The following is a 14,912-nucleotide window of genomic DNA, read 5'->3' as shown; positions in this document are numbered from 1 at the left end:
TTGAGAATATTGTTGGTGTAGCATTAGCATTGCTGGCACTTTTTATACTGTTATCACTGTTACTAACAAGGTATGTATTTGTGGAGGTCATTTGAGATTATTGTTGATTTAGCATTAGCATTGCTGGCACTTTTTATACTGTTATCACTGTTACTAACAAGGTACGTATTTGTGGAGGTCATTTGAGATTATTGTTGATTTAGCATTAGCATTGCTGGCACTTTTTATACTGTTATCACTGTTACTAACAAGGTATGTATTTGTGGAGGTCATTTGAGATTATTGTTGATTTAGCATTAGCATTGCTGGCACTTTTTATACTGTTATCACTGTTACTAACAAGGTATGTATTTGTGGAGGTCATTTGAGATTATTGTTGGTGTAGCATTAGCATTGCTAGCACTTTTTATACTGTTATCACTGTTACTAACAAGGTATGTATTTGTGGAGGTCATTTGAGATTATTGTTGGTGTATCATTAGCATTGCTAGCACTTTTTATACTGTTATCATTGTTACTAACAAGGTATGTATTTGTGGAGGTCATTTGAGATTATTGTTGGTGTAGCATTAGCATTGCTAGCACTTTTTATACTGTTATCACTGTTACTAACAAGGTATGTATTTGTGGAGGTCATTTGAGATTATTGTTGGTGTAGCATTAGCATTGCTAGCACTTTTTATACTGTTATCACTGTTACTAACAAGGTATGTATTTGTGGAGGTCATTTGAGATTATTGTTGGTGTAGCATTAGCATTGCTGGCACTTTTTATACTGTTATCACTGTTACTAACAAGGTATGTATTTGTGGAGGTCATTTGAGATTATTGTTGGTGTAGCATTAGCATTGCTAGCACTTTTTATACTGTTATCACTGTTACTAACAAGGTATGTATTTGTGGAGGTCATTTGAGATTATTGTTGGTGTAGCATTAGCATTGCTAGCACTTTTTATACTGTTATCACTGTTACTAACAAGGTATGTATTTGTGGAGGTCATTTGAGATTATTGTTGGTGTAGCATTAGCATTGCTAGCACTTTTTATACTGTTATCACTGTTACTAACAAGGTATGTATTTGTGGAGGTCATTTGAGATTATTGTTGGTGTAGCATTAGCATTGCTAGCACTTTTTATACTGTTATCACTGTTACTAACAAGGTATGTATTTGTGGAGGTCATTTGAGATTATTGTTGGTGTAGCATTAGCATTGCTAGCACTTTTTATACTGTTATCACTGTTACTAACAAGGTATGTATTTGTGGAGGTCATTTGAGATTATTGTTGGTGTAGCATTAGCATTGCTAGCACTTTTTATACTGTTATCACTGTTACTATCAAGGTACGTATTTGTGGAGGTCATTTGAGATTATTGTTGGTGTAGCATTAGCATTGCTGGCACTTTTTATACTGTTATCACTGTTACTAACAAGGTATGTATTTGTGGAGGTCATTTGAGATTATTGTTGGTGTAGCATTAGCATTGCTAGCACTTTTTATACTGTTATCACTGTTACTAACAAGGTATGTATTTGTGGAGGTCATTTGAGATTATTGTTGGTGTAGCATTAGCATTGCTAGCACTTTTTATACTGTTATCACTGTTACTAACAAGGTATGTATTTGTGGAGGTCATTTGAGATTACCGGTATTGTTGGTGTAGCATTAGCATTGCTAGCACTTTTTATACTGTTATCACTGTTACTATCAAGGTACGTATTTGTGGAGGTCATTTGAGATTATTGTTGGTGTAGCATTACATTTTGTAACATTGCTAGCACTTCTTATACTGTTATCACTATCACTAAGCCTCACTTATAAAACTAAGGAAACTGTGCATAGATAGAAATCATGCATAATGTGTATAGTGCATACAACAAAGATTATTTGCACTTCAAAGCCAAAATAATTGTACCACAGGCTTACCATTCATCTACTAGATACAGCGAATAATGTTGATAATAATATGATAGTTTGAAAGCCTATGTGGTCATAGCTCTCAGCACTCAATGAAATGTAACTGCTACATTGCAAACATAGCCACTTTCACTTGCTTGTTATATTTGCAAAAAATAGTGGTTTACAGTATGGTGTCAGTTTTGTAGAAGAAATCTGTTTTGTGGAAGGTGATAATAATTTATTGATGATGACAAAGTGAAAGTTTACAATTTGTTTGTATTATTTTTAGTATTGATAAATTAATGCATTCTTTGGGACCTAAGACTGGATATCTGCTACCTAACAAGACATTACCCAATCCACTGGATGTTATATTGGTTTATTCACAGGAGGTGAGTAAACACACTGCACTGTTTAATATACATAGAAATACATAATGAAGTGCTATGCACCCATGAATGACTTGTACTGGCTCCAATCCAATGATGAAGCTAATTTAGCTACCTTGTAATTTGCTAATTTAAGGTGAATCTAATTTGGCTACCCTGTAATTCATCTAATTCAAGATGAAGCTAATTTAACTACCTTGTAACTTGCTAATTCAAGATGAAGCTAATTTAGCTACCTTGTAACTTGCTAATTCAAGATGAAGCTAATTTAACTACCCTGTAACTTGCTAATCAAGATGAAGCTAATTTAGCTACCTTGTAATTTAGCTAATTCAAGACGAAGCTAATTTAGCTACCTTGTAATTTGCTAATTCAAGATGAAACTAATTTAGCTAATTCAAGACGAAGCTAATTTAGCTACCTTGTAATTTGCTAATTCAAGATGAAGCTAATTTAGCTACCTTGTAATTTGCTAATTTAATGTGAATCTAATTTGGCTACTCTGTAATTCATCTAATTCAAGATGAAGCTAATTTAACTACCCTGTAATTCATCTAATTCAAGATGAAGCTAATTTAACTACCATGTAACTTGCTAATTCAAGATGAAGCTAATTTAGCTACCTTGTAACTTACTAATTCAAGATGAAGCTAATTGAACTACCCTGTAACTTGCTAATCAAGATGAAGCTAATTTAGCTACCTTGTAATTTAGCTAATTCAAGACGAAGCTAATTTAGCTACCTTGTAATTTGCTAATTCAAGATGAAACTAATTTAGCTACCTTGAAATTTGCTAATTTAAGGTGAATCTAATTTGGCTACCCTGTAATTCATCAAATTCAAGATGAAGCTAATTTAACTACCCTGTAACTTGCTAATCAAGATGAAGCTAATTTAGCTACCTTGTAATTTAGCTAATTCAAGACGAAGCTAATTTAGCTACCTTGTAATTTGCTAATTCAAGATGAAGCTAATTTAGCTACCTTGTAATTTGCTAATTTAAGGTGAATCTAATTTGGCTACCCTGTAATTCATCTAATTCAAGATGAAGCTAATTTAACTACCTTGTAACTTGCTAATTCAAGATGAAGCTAATTTAGCTACCTTGTAACTTGCTAATTCAAGATGAAGCTAATTTAACTACCCTGTAACTTGCTAATCAAGATGAAGCTAATTTAGCTACCTTGTAATTTAGCTAATTCAAGACGAAGCTAATTTAGCTACCTTGTAATTTGCTAATTCAAGATGAAACTAATTTAGCTAATTCAAGACGAAGCTAATTTAGCTACCTTGTAATTTGCTAATTCAAGATGAAGCTAATTTAGCTACCTTGTAATTTGCTAATTTAATGTGAATCTAATTTGGCTACTCTGTAATTCATCTAATTCAAGATGAAGCTAATTTAACTACCCTGTAATTCATCTAATTCAAGATGAAGCTAATTTAACTACCTTGTAACTTGCTAATTCAAGATGAAGCTAATTTAGCTACCTTGTAACTTACTAATTCAAGATGAAGCTAATTTAACTACCCTGTAACTTGCTAATCAAGATGAAGCTAATTTAGCTACCTTGTAATTTAGCTAATTCAAGACGAAGCTAATTTAGCTACCTTGTAATTTGCTAATTCAAGATGAAACTAATTTAGCTACCTTGAAATTTGCTAATTTAAGGTGAATCTAATTTGGCTACCCTGTAATTCATCAAATTCAAGATGAAGCTAATTTAACTACCCTGTAACTTGCTAATCAAGATGAAGCTAATTTAGCTACCTTGTAATTTAGCTAATTCAAGACGAAGCTAATTTAGCTACCTTGTAATTTGCTAATTCAAGATGAAGCTAATTTAGCTACCTTGTAATTTGCTAATTTAAGGTGAATCTAATTTGGCTACCCTGTAATTCATCTAATTCAAGATGAAGCTAATTTAACTACCTTGTAACTTGCTAATTCAAGATGAAGCTAATTTAGCTACCTTGTAACTTGCTAATTCAAGATGAAGCTAATTTAACTACCCTGTAACTTGCTAATCAAGATGAAGCTAATTTAGCTACCTTGTAGTTTGCTAATTCAAGATGAAGCTAATTTAGCTACCTTGTAATTTAGCTAATTCAAGACGAAGCTAATTTAGCTACCTTGTAATTTGCTAATTCAAGATGAAGCTAATTTAACTACCTTGTAACTTGCTAATTCAAGATGAAGCTAATTTAACTACCCTGTAACTTGCTAATCAAGATGAAGCTAATTTAGCTACCTTGTAGTTTGCTAATTCAAGACGAAGCTAATTTAGCTACCTTGTAATTTGCTAATTCAAGATGAAGCTATTTTGCTACTCTATAATTTTACTAAATAAAAATGAAGCTAATTTAGCTAATCCAATATGAAGCTAATTAAGCTGCCCTGTAATTTGCTAATTTAAGAAGAAGATAATTTAGCTAACCAGTAATTTATTTATAATAAAATTGTTGTCTACTGCAATTTAAGTAAAAATCTTTTTCATTTTTCTAGGTCTTTCCTTTGGACTATGTTTTAATGTGCGGTATACTATTGTATTTTGTGTTTGCATCCATGGCTGGAATCCGAAAGATTGGAATCTGGTTCTTTTGTCTCCGGGTAAGAATTATTTGAAAAACTATAAAGTTTGAATTGTCAGTGATCAGGGCAAAGTATGATTTAATTGAAACTGTATGTGAAGCGAAATGAGTCAAAAGTGTTGTGTAAAGGAACAAACTAGAAAAAGATGACAAAAACACTTTGAATCAGCATCAGTATCAGCATCAGTTGTCCTTATTCTTTATCAAATACATTACTGTCACCGCCATATTGTTCTGAACAGCAACATTGCTAGCTAAGTTAATGACTGGTTTGCTATGCGCTCTTTGAGTTCGTTATTCGATTAGAACAAGCTGGTTCAAATCAACCTCAACAGGAGCGCAGACTAATAGTGACTGACTTTTTACCTTTCAATTTATCTCATTCAACTGTACGAATTCCTACAATAAATAGCAAAGTTATCCATACAAAATGTATGTACTGACACAGTATGAAATTGGGGTATTTGAAACCGAAATTGTCATCTAAGCGTTAGGCCGTCGCTGATTGGCTGCTGTGCTGGAATGCCAATTTTTAGTTTCAAATACCCCGGCTTAGTGTTCTAGGTTCTTCGCGTAATTAGGTGTTCGTATGCAAGGGATTTTTCCACACAAAAACGACGAATTCGGCCGAATTTTGTTATCGGTTGGCTTCATATAACCCTAACGGACCGTATTTTTGTGAAAGATTGGTGTTTTTGTCCTGATTTGTAGGAATCTGAAAAACGCGTTTCACAACTTGTCTCTTATTTAGTTTTATGCGTCATTCAAGATGGCGGCCCCCATATAGTAAATATCGTATTTATTTTATTATCATGTCTGCGCCAGCTGACTGTGGTTCAGAGGACCACTTGATGCCCATTTACATGATATTTCTTAAAACTTTAGACAAGATATTGTTGACTTTCATAAACAATAATCTACAGAGTTTTTAATTACTATTCATAACACATGCTTACTATTTGCTTTGAAAGTGACGCTAACATAGTACAATTATCTACATATACTTTCAATTGATACCTTGACAGAGTTTTTAATTACTATTCATACCACATGATTACTATTTGCTTTGAAAGTTACACGTTACACTAATGTAGTACAACTATCTACATATACTTTGATATCTTGACAGAGTTTTTAATTACTATTCATAACCCATGCTTACTGTTTGCTTTGAAAGTGACGCTAACATAGTACAATTAACTACTTAATATGCTTTGATATCTTGACATTTAATTACTATTCATAACCCATGCTTACCGTTTGCTTTGAAAGTGACGCTAACATAGTACAATTAACTACTTAATATGCTTTGATATCTTGACATTTAATTACTATTCATAACCCGTGCTTACCGTTTGCTTTGAAAGTGACGCTAACATAGTACAATTAACTACTTAATATGCTTTGATATCTTGACATTTAATTACTATTCATAACCCATGCTTACCGTTTGCTTTGAAAGTGACGCTAACATAGTACAATTATCTACATATACTTTGATATCTTGACATTTAATTACTATTCATAACCCATGCTTACCGTTTGCTTTGAAAGTGACGCTAACATAGTACAATTATCTACATATGCTTTGATATCTTGACATTTAATGACTATTCATAACACATGATTACTATTTGCTTTGAAAATGATGCTAACTCAGTACAATGCACTGCTTATATTCCTAGATGTACAAGATCCGACCTCATAGAACGAAACCACAGGGCATCTTATTTCTTTGCTTTATTCTAAATTTTATTATCTTGGCATTGAATGTGATGTTATACAACACAGTTCCACAGTATGTCACATTTGGCAGTCAAAAATATGTGGTAAGTACGAAAAGTCTATAAGACAAATATTCCAAAAGCAGATGAAAGTTGATGAAAGTTACTTTGTGGCATATAAAGTATTTTAAAATAATCTTTAACGCAAGGCTGGTGTAATTTAAAGTTACCTGTCTGGTACACAATTCTGATAAATTTCAAACTCTGATCAAAGTCTTGATTACTTGTATATGGGAAATATTTTTTCTCCATTTTTCTTCCTGATTTGTTTGCTTTTCGACCCTTTGATTCACAAATAAATATTTTGATGACAAATTATTATAAACGATTATAAACATCATTGGAAAAATACAAGACAAAAGTGTGATAGTGGGTTACCATCCTTAAAAATGACTACATTACTTTATATCAATAAAATACATATTTCATGTGCGTTTGATGTACTTTATGATCATGTTCAGATTTTGTACGATGCATTCAAATTTGCTCCCAGTGATTTTTTCAAGGTTGCACAACTCTCTACATGAAACATGTACATAATTACTGTAGAATACTTTATTTTCGCTTGGAATTTATTTTCGCTATTTTCGCTGAAGGAATAATTTCGTGAAAATAAAATCCAGCGAATATACTTTTTTTCCTATATTTTACATTCAACTCATCGAAAATCAGTGAAAATAAATTCCATACAAAACGCCCGAAAAGCCTTTTCAGCGAAAATTAATTCCAGTAAAAATAAAGTATTCCACAGTATATATTTTGTTGATTTTGCTAAAGGTAATATCTATTCATTGTAGGTTGCCTCCGGGAATGGAACTGAAACAAAACAGTGTGACACTTCATGGGCGCAAAAAGGTTAGTACAGTACAGTGAGTGGAATAGTTGGATAGTCATATTGTGAAATAATATACATTTTGTATTACTATAGCAAGAAATTAGCACAGACCTGCGTGGTGGCACAGAGGTTAGCATGTTCACCTTGCACTAGGAAGGTTCTGGGTTCATCCCCGGGAGCCGACTGTTCACTCAGCATGATAAATCCAAGTACAGTCAGCCCTACCTTCTAAACACCATCATCATCATCATGGTATTAGGTTTGGCTGACTGGTGTGCAACTGCAATTAGCATCTGGGACAAAAAAGTCAGGAGAGACAGCAGTGACTTCAATATCCAGAAATGTTGTCTGTCACAAAATATTAAAAAAAAAAATTGTATCAAAAATCAGTACTTGGGCACAAAAAGTTTTTGTGCTGATATTCCAAGATAAGTAACCTTCTCTGACAATGAATATAAGAAAACGAGAATGGTGATGAACTATTTCAGATTTAAATCAATTTCTTTATTTTCTGACCATGTCAGCTGTGACAAAGACTGTCCTTAAAATTAAGCTTTTACTTTGTGCTATCATTCTGGGCAGTCTCATTTGAGGCCCCGTTGAATTTTAATTCCAGTACTGTTTATCATCTCAAACTATCAACTATCTAATATGCAGCTTGATTCCTCTTGTGTACCTCTAGGTTTACTTGAGCCTTATGTAGCCATGTCACGCCATGTCCAACGTTATCCAGTGAATCTTTTTAATTTCTTTGTAGATGATTGTGTGATGACTCAGATGTCATCATTACTTACTAAATACTTTTACAAGATGTGGTTTTTTGGAGCCTGCTATTATTGGGCCAATTGGGCATTCATGGGGGTAAGTATAATGTGAGGAACTGTATTTTCCTTGAAGGATCCTGTTCGCCACTGTTACATTCTGATTAAAAACAGCATCCTGATAATAAAAACTGTCCCTCGCAGTTAATTGGGGAAACTGACGTAATCATAGAACATGGTATAATGTGTGAACTGACGTAATCATATAACGTATAATGCAAAAATTGACGTAAGCGTACAATGTCTTTTTGTCATTTGTTGCGAGTCCCAAGGTAGTTTTTTTGCCTGAACAAAGCCCTGAAGAAATTATTTCAACTCCTCAGTCATACTTATGTCTGTTGCTATTTTTAGTTCCTGTTCGGATGCAGTGTAAGTATTTTTAGCATTCCTGAACTGTTTACATACAGTGGACATTATAGGATCTTGATGCATGCCATTTCATTTCTTAGATCGGATTCAAAATGGCTGACTGGTAGCCATTTTGTTTTATTGAATGGGCATCTAGAGCCATATCTCTGACATGCTTTGACTGATTATGTTCAAATTTTATATATTCATTATACATCATGTTATAGATATATACATGTATTCAAAATGGCTGATTTTGTTTTAATTAAATCTCTCAATATGGACAAGTACTCGTTTGATGATCAGATACAAATGTCAATCATTTTAATGTTAAACAATCATCATAATCATATTTCTGACATGTTTATATTCCAGCTATATTACTATAAACAAAACTATATATCTTAAATTTGATAACTAACAGGGCTGTGCCATGCATAGCTTGTGAATATTTATAACGGCGGAATTCCTGCAAATAAAAATACATTTCTGAAAAGTTTTTTCATAAACATATTTGCAATTATTAATAAACTATCATTCAATTGCAGATATTTTTGATTGGTATTTTGGTAGCATTGATCAAAAAACGACGATCTTCCATTGATGGAGAAGTTGATATAGATGATGATAGTGATGACAGCGATGAAGAGCTTCTTCAAGTGTGAAGCAACTCACCCCTACAAAACAATAATGGAATAGTCCAAACATTTACATCACTGATGGCATGTTAGGGAATTGCACTCATAAATTTATATTCAACACTTGCTTCAAAGAAAATCGAGTTTGAAGTAAATTGAACCTTTGATAGTTTTTTCTGAGCATTAATACTGGAGAAATGGACATGTGTTCAAGTTTTTCACATGTTTGGGTCAATAGGAGTCAGCTGACAGGTCCAATCTGATTAAAATCTGATGTAGTGTACGGGCTTTAATTATTTTGGCTATAAACTTATTTTAATTTTAATTTTATTTTTTATTACTTTTGTTATTAATGCCTTTTTATTTTATTATTTTACTTTGATTTTGATTTTGTGATTTTTTTTAATTCCGCCCTACCTACATCTGATCCGACGCCTATGTAAGTCTCGTTCAAATCTCGCGTAAGTAACAGCCAATCACAGCCCCCCTTTTATACAGGCTGTCGGTTGCTTACTTTTCAGTGTATACGGGCAATCTTTCTGTACATTATATTTTGCCCACTTGAATAAACCATTAATAGAAAATTGCTAGTATATTTTTATTTACAAAAGAAATCCCACAGCATTTTACAATTTTTGTCATTACATTGAATATTTATTGAATATTTCAAACTAATGTGTACACTTCCAAATACATATTCGCCAGCCAAGGTTCGTTTATTGGTCATCGCTTCAATTTTACATCAAACACTGAGTATAATTATCTAGAATGGAAGCAAAAAAATAAGTAAATAGTAATGATTAGAACACTGTAAACAGCTATAGTAAACAATGCAAACGGCATCGACGCAGAAAATTGGAGCAAAAAAACATTTCCTGATCAATTGTGATGTGTTCCAAATAAAAAATATTTTATTCCAGTCCAAATTAGCTCAATTACTTTAACAAAGAGTTATTGTATAATGTACAAAATGTTGATACAATTTGATGAATAGTTACAGCTACGGCTTCAATACCGTAGACGATTTTGGCCCGATCGTCAACAAAAAAATCACCCGTCTCCAGGGCAAGCGACTGGAAAAAGACACCGGTGTTCGGTCGAACCGGTGGAAACAAAATCATCACTCCCAGAATAACTACGCAAAATAACATAAAATGACTTTCGTTGCATTTGACAATGATAAACTTACCGAAAAGCTGTGTTATTCTCAGTCGCTAACGTCGGTATAATCCGCCATCGCCATTTTATTTGATCTGCCCGGTGACGCCATCATGTGCGCTATAGAAGAAGGTCTGTAATTCGTTGACTAAAATCATCGATAGTGGGTCTCGTTGAAATCTCGTTACATAGGCATCTGGTCAGATGTATGTAGGGCGGAATTAAAAAAAAAACTCAAAATCAAAGTAAAATAATAATAAACTAAAAAGGCATTAATAACAAAAGTAATAAAAATAAAATTAAAATAAGTTTATAGCCAAAATAATTAAAGCCAGTACACGACATCAGATTTTAATCAGATTGATGACAGGTCATTAATCCAATCAATTGTGATAGACACTGGAGATGAAAGCAGCTGAATTGTTATGTTTAGTTTGCTAGTATAACACTATGTGTGCAATGGTACGCAAATTTCAGATTACACACGGATGTTGTTTACTATTAAATTTTATAAATATTTATATCGTAGATTCAAATATTGTCCTGTCCTGTATAAAGTAAGCTGATTAGACAACGCTCAGAGCATTTTAAATTTTCATTCATGTGTACTAGTGACATCAAATTCCTATTTTTTAAGATCAGGAGGAAATTCCTGAATATAAGGGGACATTTTTAAATCATTATCTGGTCGCATTATAATTTCATCTGGTTGAACGCTTGATTCAGCACTCATGTTCATTTTGGTTTAAGATCTATGATTTTTATTCAAAATCGCTTCCACTGCTTCTTGCATACGCTATCCTACATGTAGTTAATCATTCCAATCTTTATGTTGTCAACCATGTAGAAAAATGAATATTTTTTGGACAGTAGTCTACACTTGGGTTAGGATTTTATTTGTGCTAATGCTTTATTCACTAAATATTCAAAGAACTTACCAGCTATTCCATCAACTTGAAAGCAAAGAAATTTGAGAATCTTTTTTTTCCATATTTTTTTAATTTTGTTCAAACTTAACATATAAATACATTGAACATTACAATGCCAGCAGCATGCACATAATTTTGTTTTTCAGATCAGATTCAAAATAGCTGACTGGTAAGCATTTTGTATTAATGAAGAATAGTCTCAGAGCCATATCTCTGACATCATACATTATTTCACACAGGTATTGATGATCCGATTAAAGATGGCCAAATGACGGCTATTTTAATATGAAAGAAGTTTAGAATTTCTGCCATTTCAGAACAACATCTTGGTAGTACATTGGCAACAGATTTTTTTCAAAACTAGTAAATACCTGTGTTTTCGCATGCATGTGCTTTTGGCATTACCAACAAATAAAAAAATCAGATTGGTATTAATAATACCCATGCCTTGTGGTAGACTTTATTAAATTAAAAAAAGTATAAAATAAGATTGTTTTTATTTCAAGAGCGAGGTAAAAGTTTGATGTCTTGGTGGCTTTTTCAATATTCTGCTAAATCAGGAAAAGAATGTATATATTTAATTTTGTACGCCAAATCTTTTGCAAGATTTTGATTTTCACTTTTCTTTGAGTAGTATTGGTCATTGAGGCGTTGTTTTATGGATTTAGATACACAATGTATTCAGGTACTTGCGTAATGTTATATGCTTATGCTAATTACGCCTAGAGGATTTACCACATTCATGTATGTCCTATACTAGTGCATGTTGGGTATTGTTTTATGGATTTAGATACACATTGTATTCAAGAAACACCAGGTACTTGCATGTTATATGCTTCTGCTAATTACGCCTATGAGAATTTACCACATTCATGTATGTTGTATATTAATGCATGCTGGGAATTTGTTTTTTTAACATGTACAGGGTTACACAATACCTGTAATGTTATACCTCAATCTGCATTAAGTCCCATTATTATTCATATTTATTTTTTAATTTCACAGTAAATACAGTATATTCATTCATGCTACTAAGTAATTTACACCCTTGTTGTTTTGTTTTTTTAAATTATGCAATAAACATAATTCTTGTATTTATTGGTCCGAGTTCTCTCTCATTGTTCTAGTTACCCCAAATCTTGTTCATTCAGTAATATGTAGAACTTACAATAATGTTGTTTATTTGAGTTGATAAAGGTCATCCTACTGTGACGTCATGCGTTTCCTTTTTTGCCAACTGGCATCAAATGTGTGATACAAATGTCTCTCACTGATGAACACGCTGATGATTTGCTATAACATTGTCCATAAGTGATTTTATACATGAACACATACATGTGTATTTAATAACAACAGTAGCGAACATTGCTATTATCTGTTCTTGTCAACCAGTCAATTCACACATGCAAGCATGCAGAACCTAAACAAGTGTGACTGCATATACATATTCAAACATTGGAAGCACATGTGGACATGGTAATGAACTGTACTTTTTTCATTAAGAATTATAATAATGCCAAGTTTCCATTTGGTAAAATTTTACAATGAATGCGAAGTGTAGCCAAAAAATGGGTCTCATTGTATACCACAATTTGCTCTGCAAAAAATGTGTATTTTGTATATATCTTTCACGTGGTTATTTACGTCATAAATAGGCCACGTACTATAATAATTATAATTACTTGTACGTGAATATTTAAGTAGACAATTAACAATTGAAGTAGGAAGCTGTGTGTGGAAGAGATATATTGTCCATAGTACAATGTGCACTTTAATAAATCTGATATCATGATTCACAAGTTCAGATATTTTATATATCCTATTATGTTTGTTTGTTTGTTTTTTTCAGCAGAAGCATACATCACAGCTGTCACTTGTGTGCGCTCACCCTAAGCTTTCCAGTGTTTTATTCATGTGCATACGCCTTTCGTTCTATGTACTTTGTGATCAATGTATTGACTGCGATTATACCCCGGACGGGCGGGCCGCGAGTACTCACCTGGATTTTGGGTGCGAGTAACTACCACCCAAAGGATTATACAAATACAATATATTTACGGTTATATTGTCACATTAGCAACATTTTTACTAAGTTGTAATCTAGTTCTAGAAGCGGTCTTCACGCATCACAACAGTAAATCGGTAGCGATTCAATATGGAAACAAATTTAATGCATTGTCAGGGCAAGGTTGGGAAAATGGCAAAATCCTCAAATACGACATTAAAACGAAAACCTAATTGGTGAATGTCTGAAACTGTGGGTATATAGCAACAATCAGATTCATAATACTTTAAACAGTTATGATAAAATAATTCGTCTAGTCACTGCCCAAGCTATGTTTTAGATGTGACTACACTGTAATTCTTGGAAATACTTTCATGTTTATCATTAAAACACACCGTTTGAATTAATTAAAAACATGTGTATTATATTATACATAAAACACATTTGCTGACAATTAAGCATATTGTAAACACACAAAAATACATCTTTTCAAAATAACACACTGGGTGTTATACGGGAACATAAATGTGTCATGGAAGTTTTTATTGATATGTCTTTTACAGATTAATTCATTTTCTGAGGGAAAAGAGGAAACCGAAACTAACCTAAATGAACCTAAAGATATGATGAAACAATAATGACAATTAATTAAACATTACTCACTGGATTTTAATTATTGATACTTTTCAGATTTTAAGAGAAAAGATCAGAACGGACGAGATGCTTTTGCTAATATTGGGAATTTATTTTGTCCTGTTAATATGGATTATTGTTGGTTCAGTGTTCTCGATCTCTATGCTAGAAGAACTCTGGTTAGGTAAACATAGTTTTAAAATACCACACTTAAAAGTAGTGAAAATAAGCAATCAAATCATTTGTAGTACAGAAACGTGAAATGATTTAGAATGGATATAGTGCACATGTGCAGATTCGAGGTTTAAAAAAGAAATAGATTGCAATAGAGAATATTTAATTATAGTGAGCATGTTTCTCTGAAATTAATGATTTTCTATTTGTCCCACTATTTTTTTGTTTTCCCCCAAGAATTAGAGAAAACAATACCACAGGGGTATAAATTGGGCACGTTCATTTATGTCAATGAAGAAAGAGTTTAAGGACTTTATTGTTTTTCCCAAATGATAATGATAATGATTTCCAAATGTTAATGATTTTCGTTACCATGTTATCAATGGCAACACATTTGAAATGTGTCCCTGGCGGAAACTCTTCAAGATTCATTTTGTAATGAAATAATAATCATGCTCTCCAACGAGGCTTACAATAATATTTGGTTCCCTGTTTGAATGGGAACTTTGTGATAATTTTTCCACATTCTAAGATTGTTTTGAAAAACAAACACACTACTAATAATAAAACAAGGTTCACTGCAAATGTAACTATGCTGACTTACAAGATGACAATATGTTAAGGGTTTATTGTTCAACTATTCGTGTTATACTCCCACTAGTGATATACGGTATAATAAATATCAGCAGCAGCAGCGTTGATGA

General features: G+C 32.6%; 1 protein-coding gene across 1 annotated transcript in view; it reads left to right on the top strand.

Annotated features, from left to right (window-relative positions):
* The window catches only part of LOC144364077 (putative lysosomal cobalamin transporter), a 50,365-nt gene extending 37,871 nt beyond the window's left edge, over positions 1-12,494 (top strand). Inside the window, exons 11-17 of the mRNA XM_085492878.1 lie at positions 2,191-2,293; positions 4,798-4,902; positions 6,569-6,712; positions 7,465-7,522; positions 8,260-8,363; positions 9,220-9,561; positions 10,838-12,494. Coding sequence (XP_085349004.1) covers positions 2,191-2,293; positions 4,798-4,902; positions 6,569-6,712; positions 7,465-7,522; positions 8,260-8,363; positions 9,220-9,336 — 631 coding nt within the window. The 3' untranslated portion in view covers positions 9,337-9,561; positions 10,838-12,494. The remainder of the gene's footprint in view (positions 1-2,190; positions 2,294-4,797; positions 4,903-6,568; positions 6,713-7,464; positions 7,523-8,259; positions 8,364-9,219; positions 9,562-10,837) is intronic.
* Positions 12,495-14,912: the final 2,418 nt, after the last annotated feature.

This window comes from Saccoglossus kowalevskii, chromosome 18 (genome assembly GCF_978046115.1).
Source record: "Saccoglossus kowalevskii chromosome 18, keSacKowa6.1, whole genome shotgun sequence".
Lineage (NCBI taxonomy): Eukaryota > Metazoa > Hemichordata > Enteropneusta > Harrimaniidae > Saccoglossus > Saccoglossus kowalevskii.
This window is presented reverse-complemented; position numbering and strand designations above follow the sequence as displayed.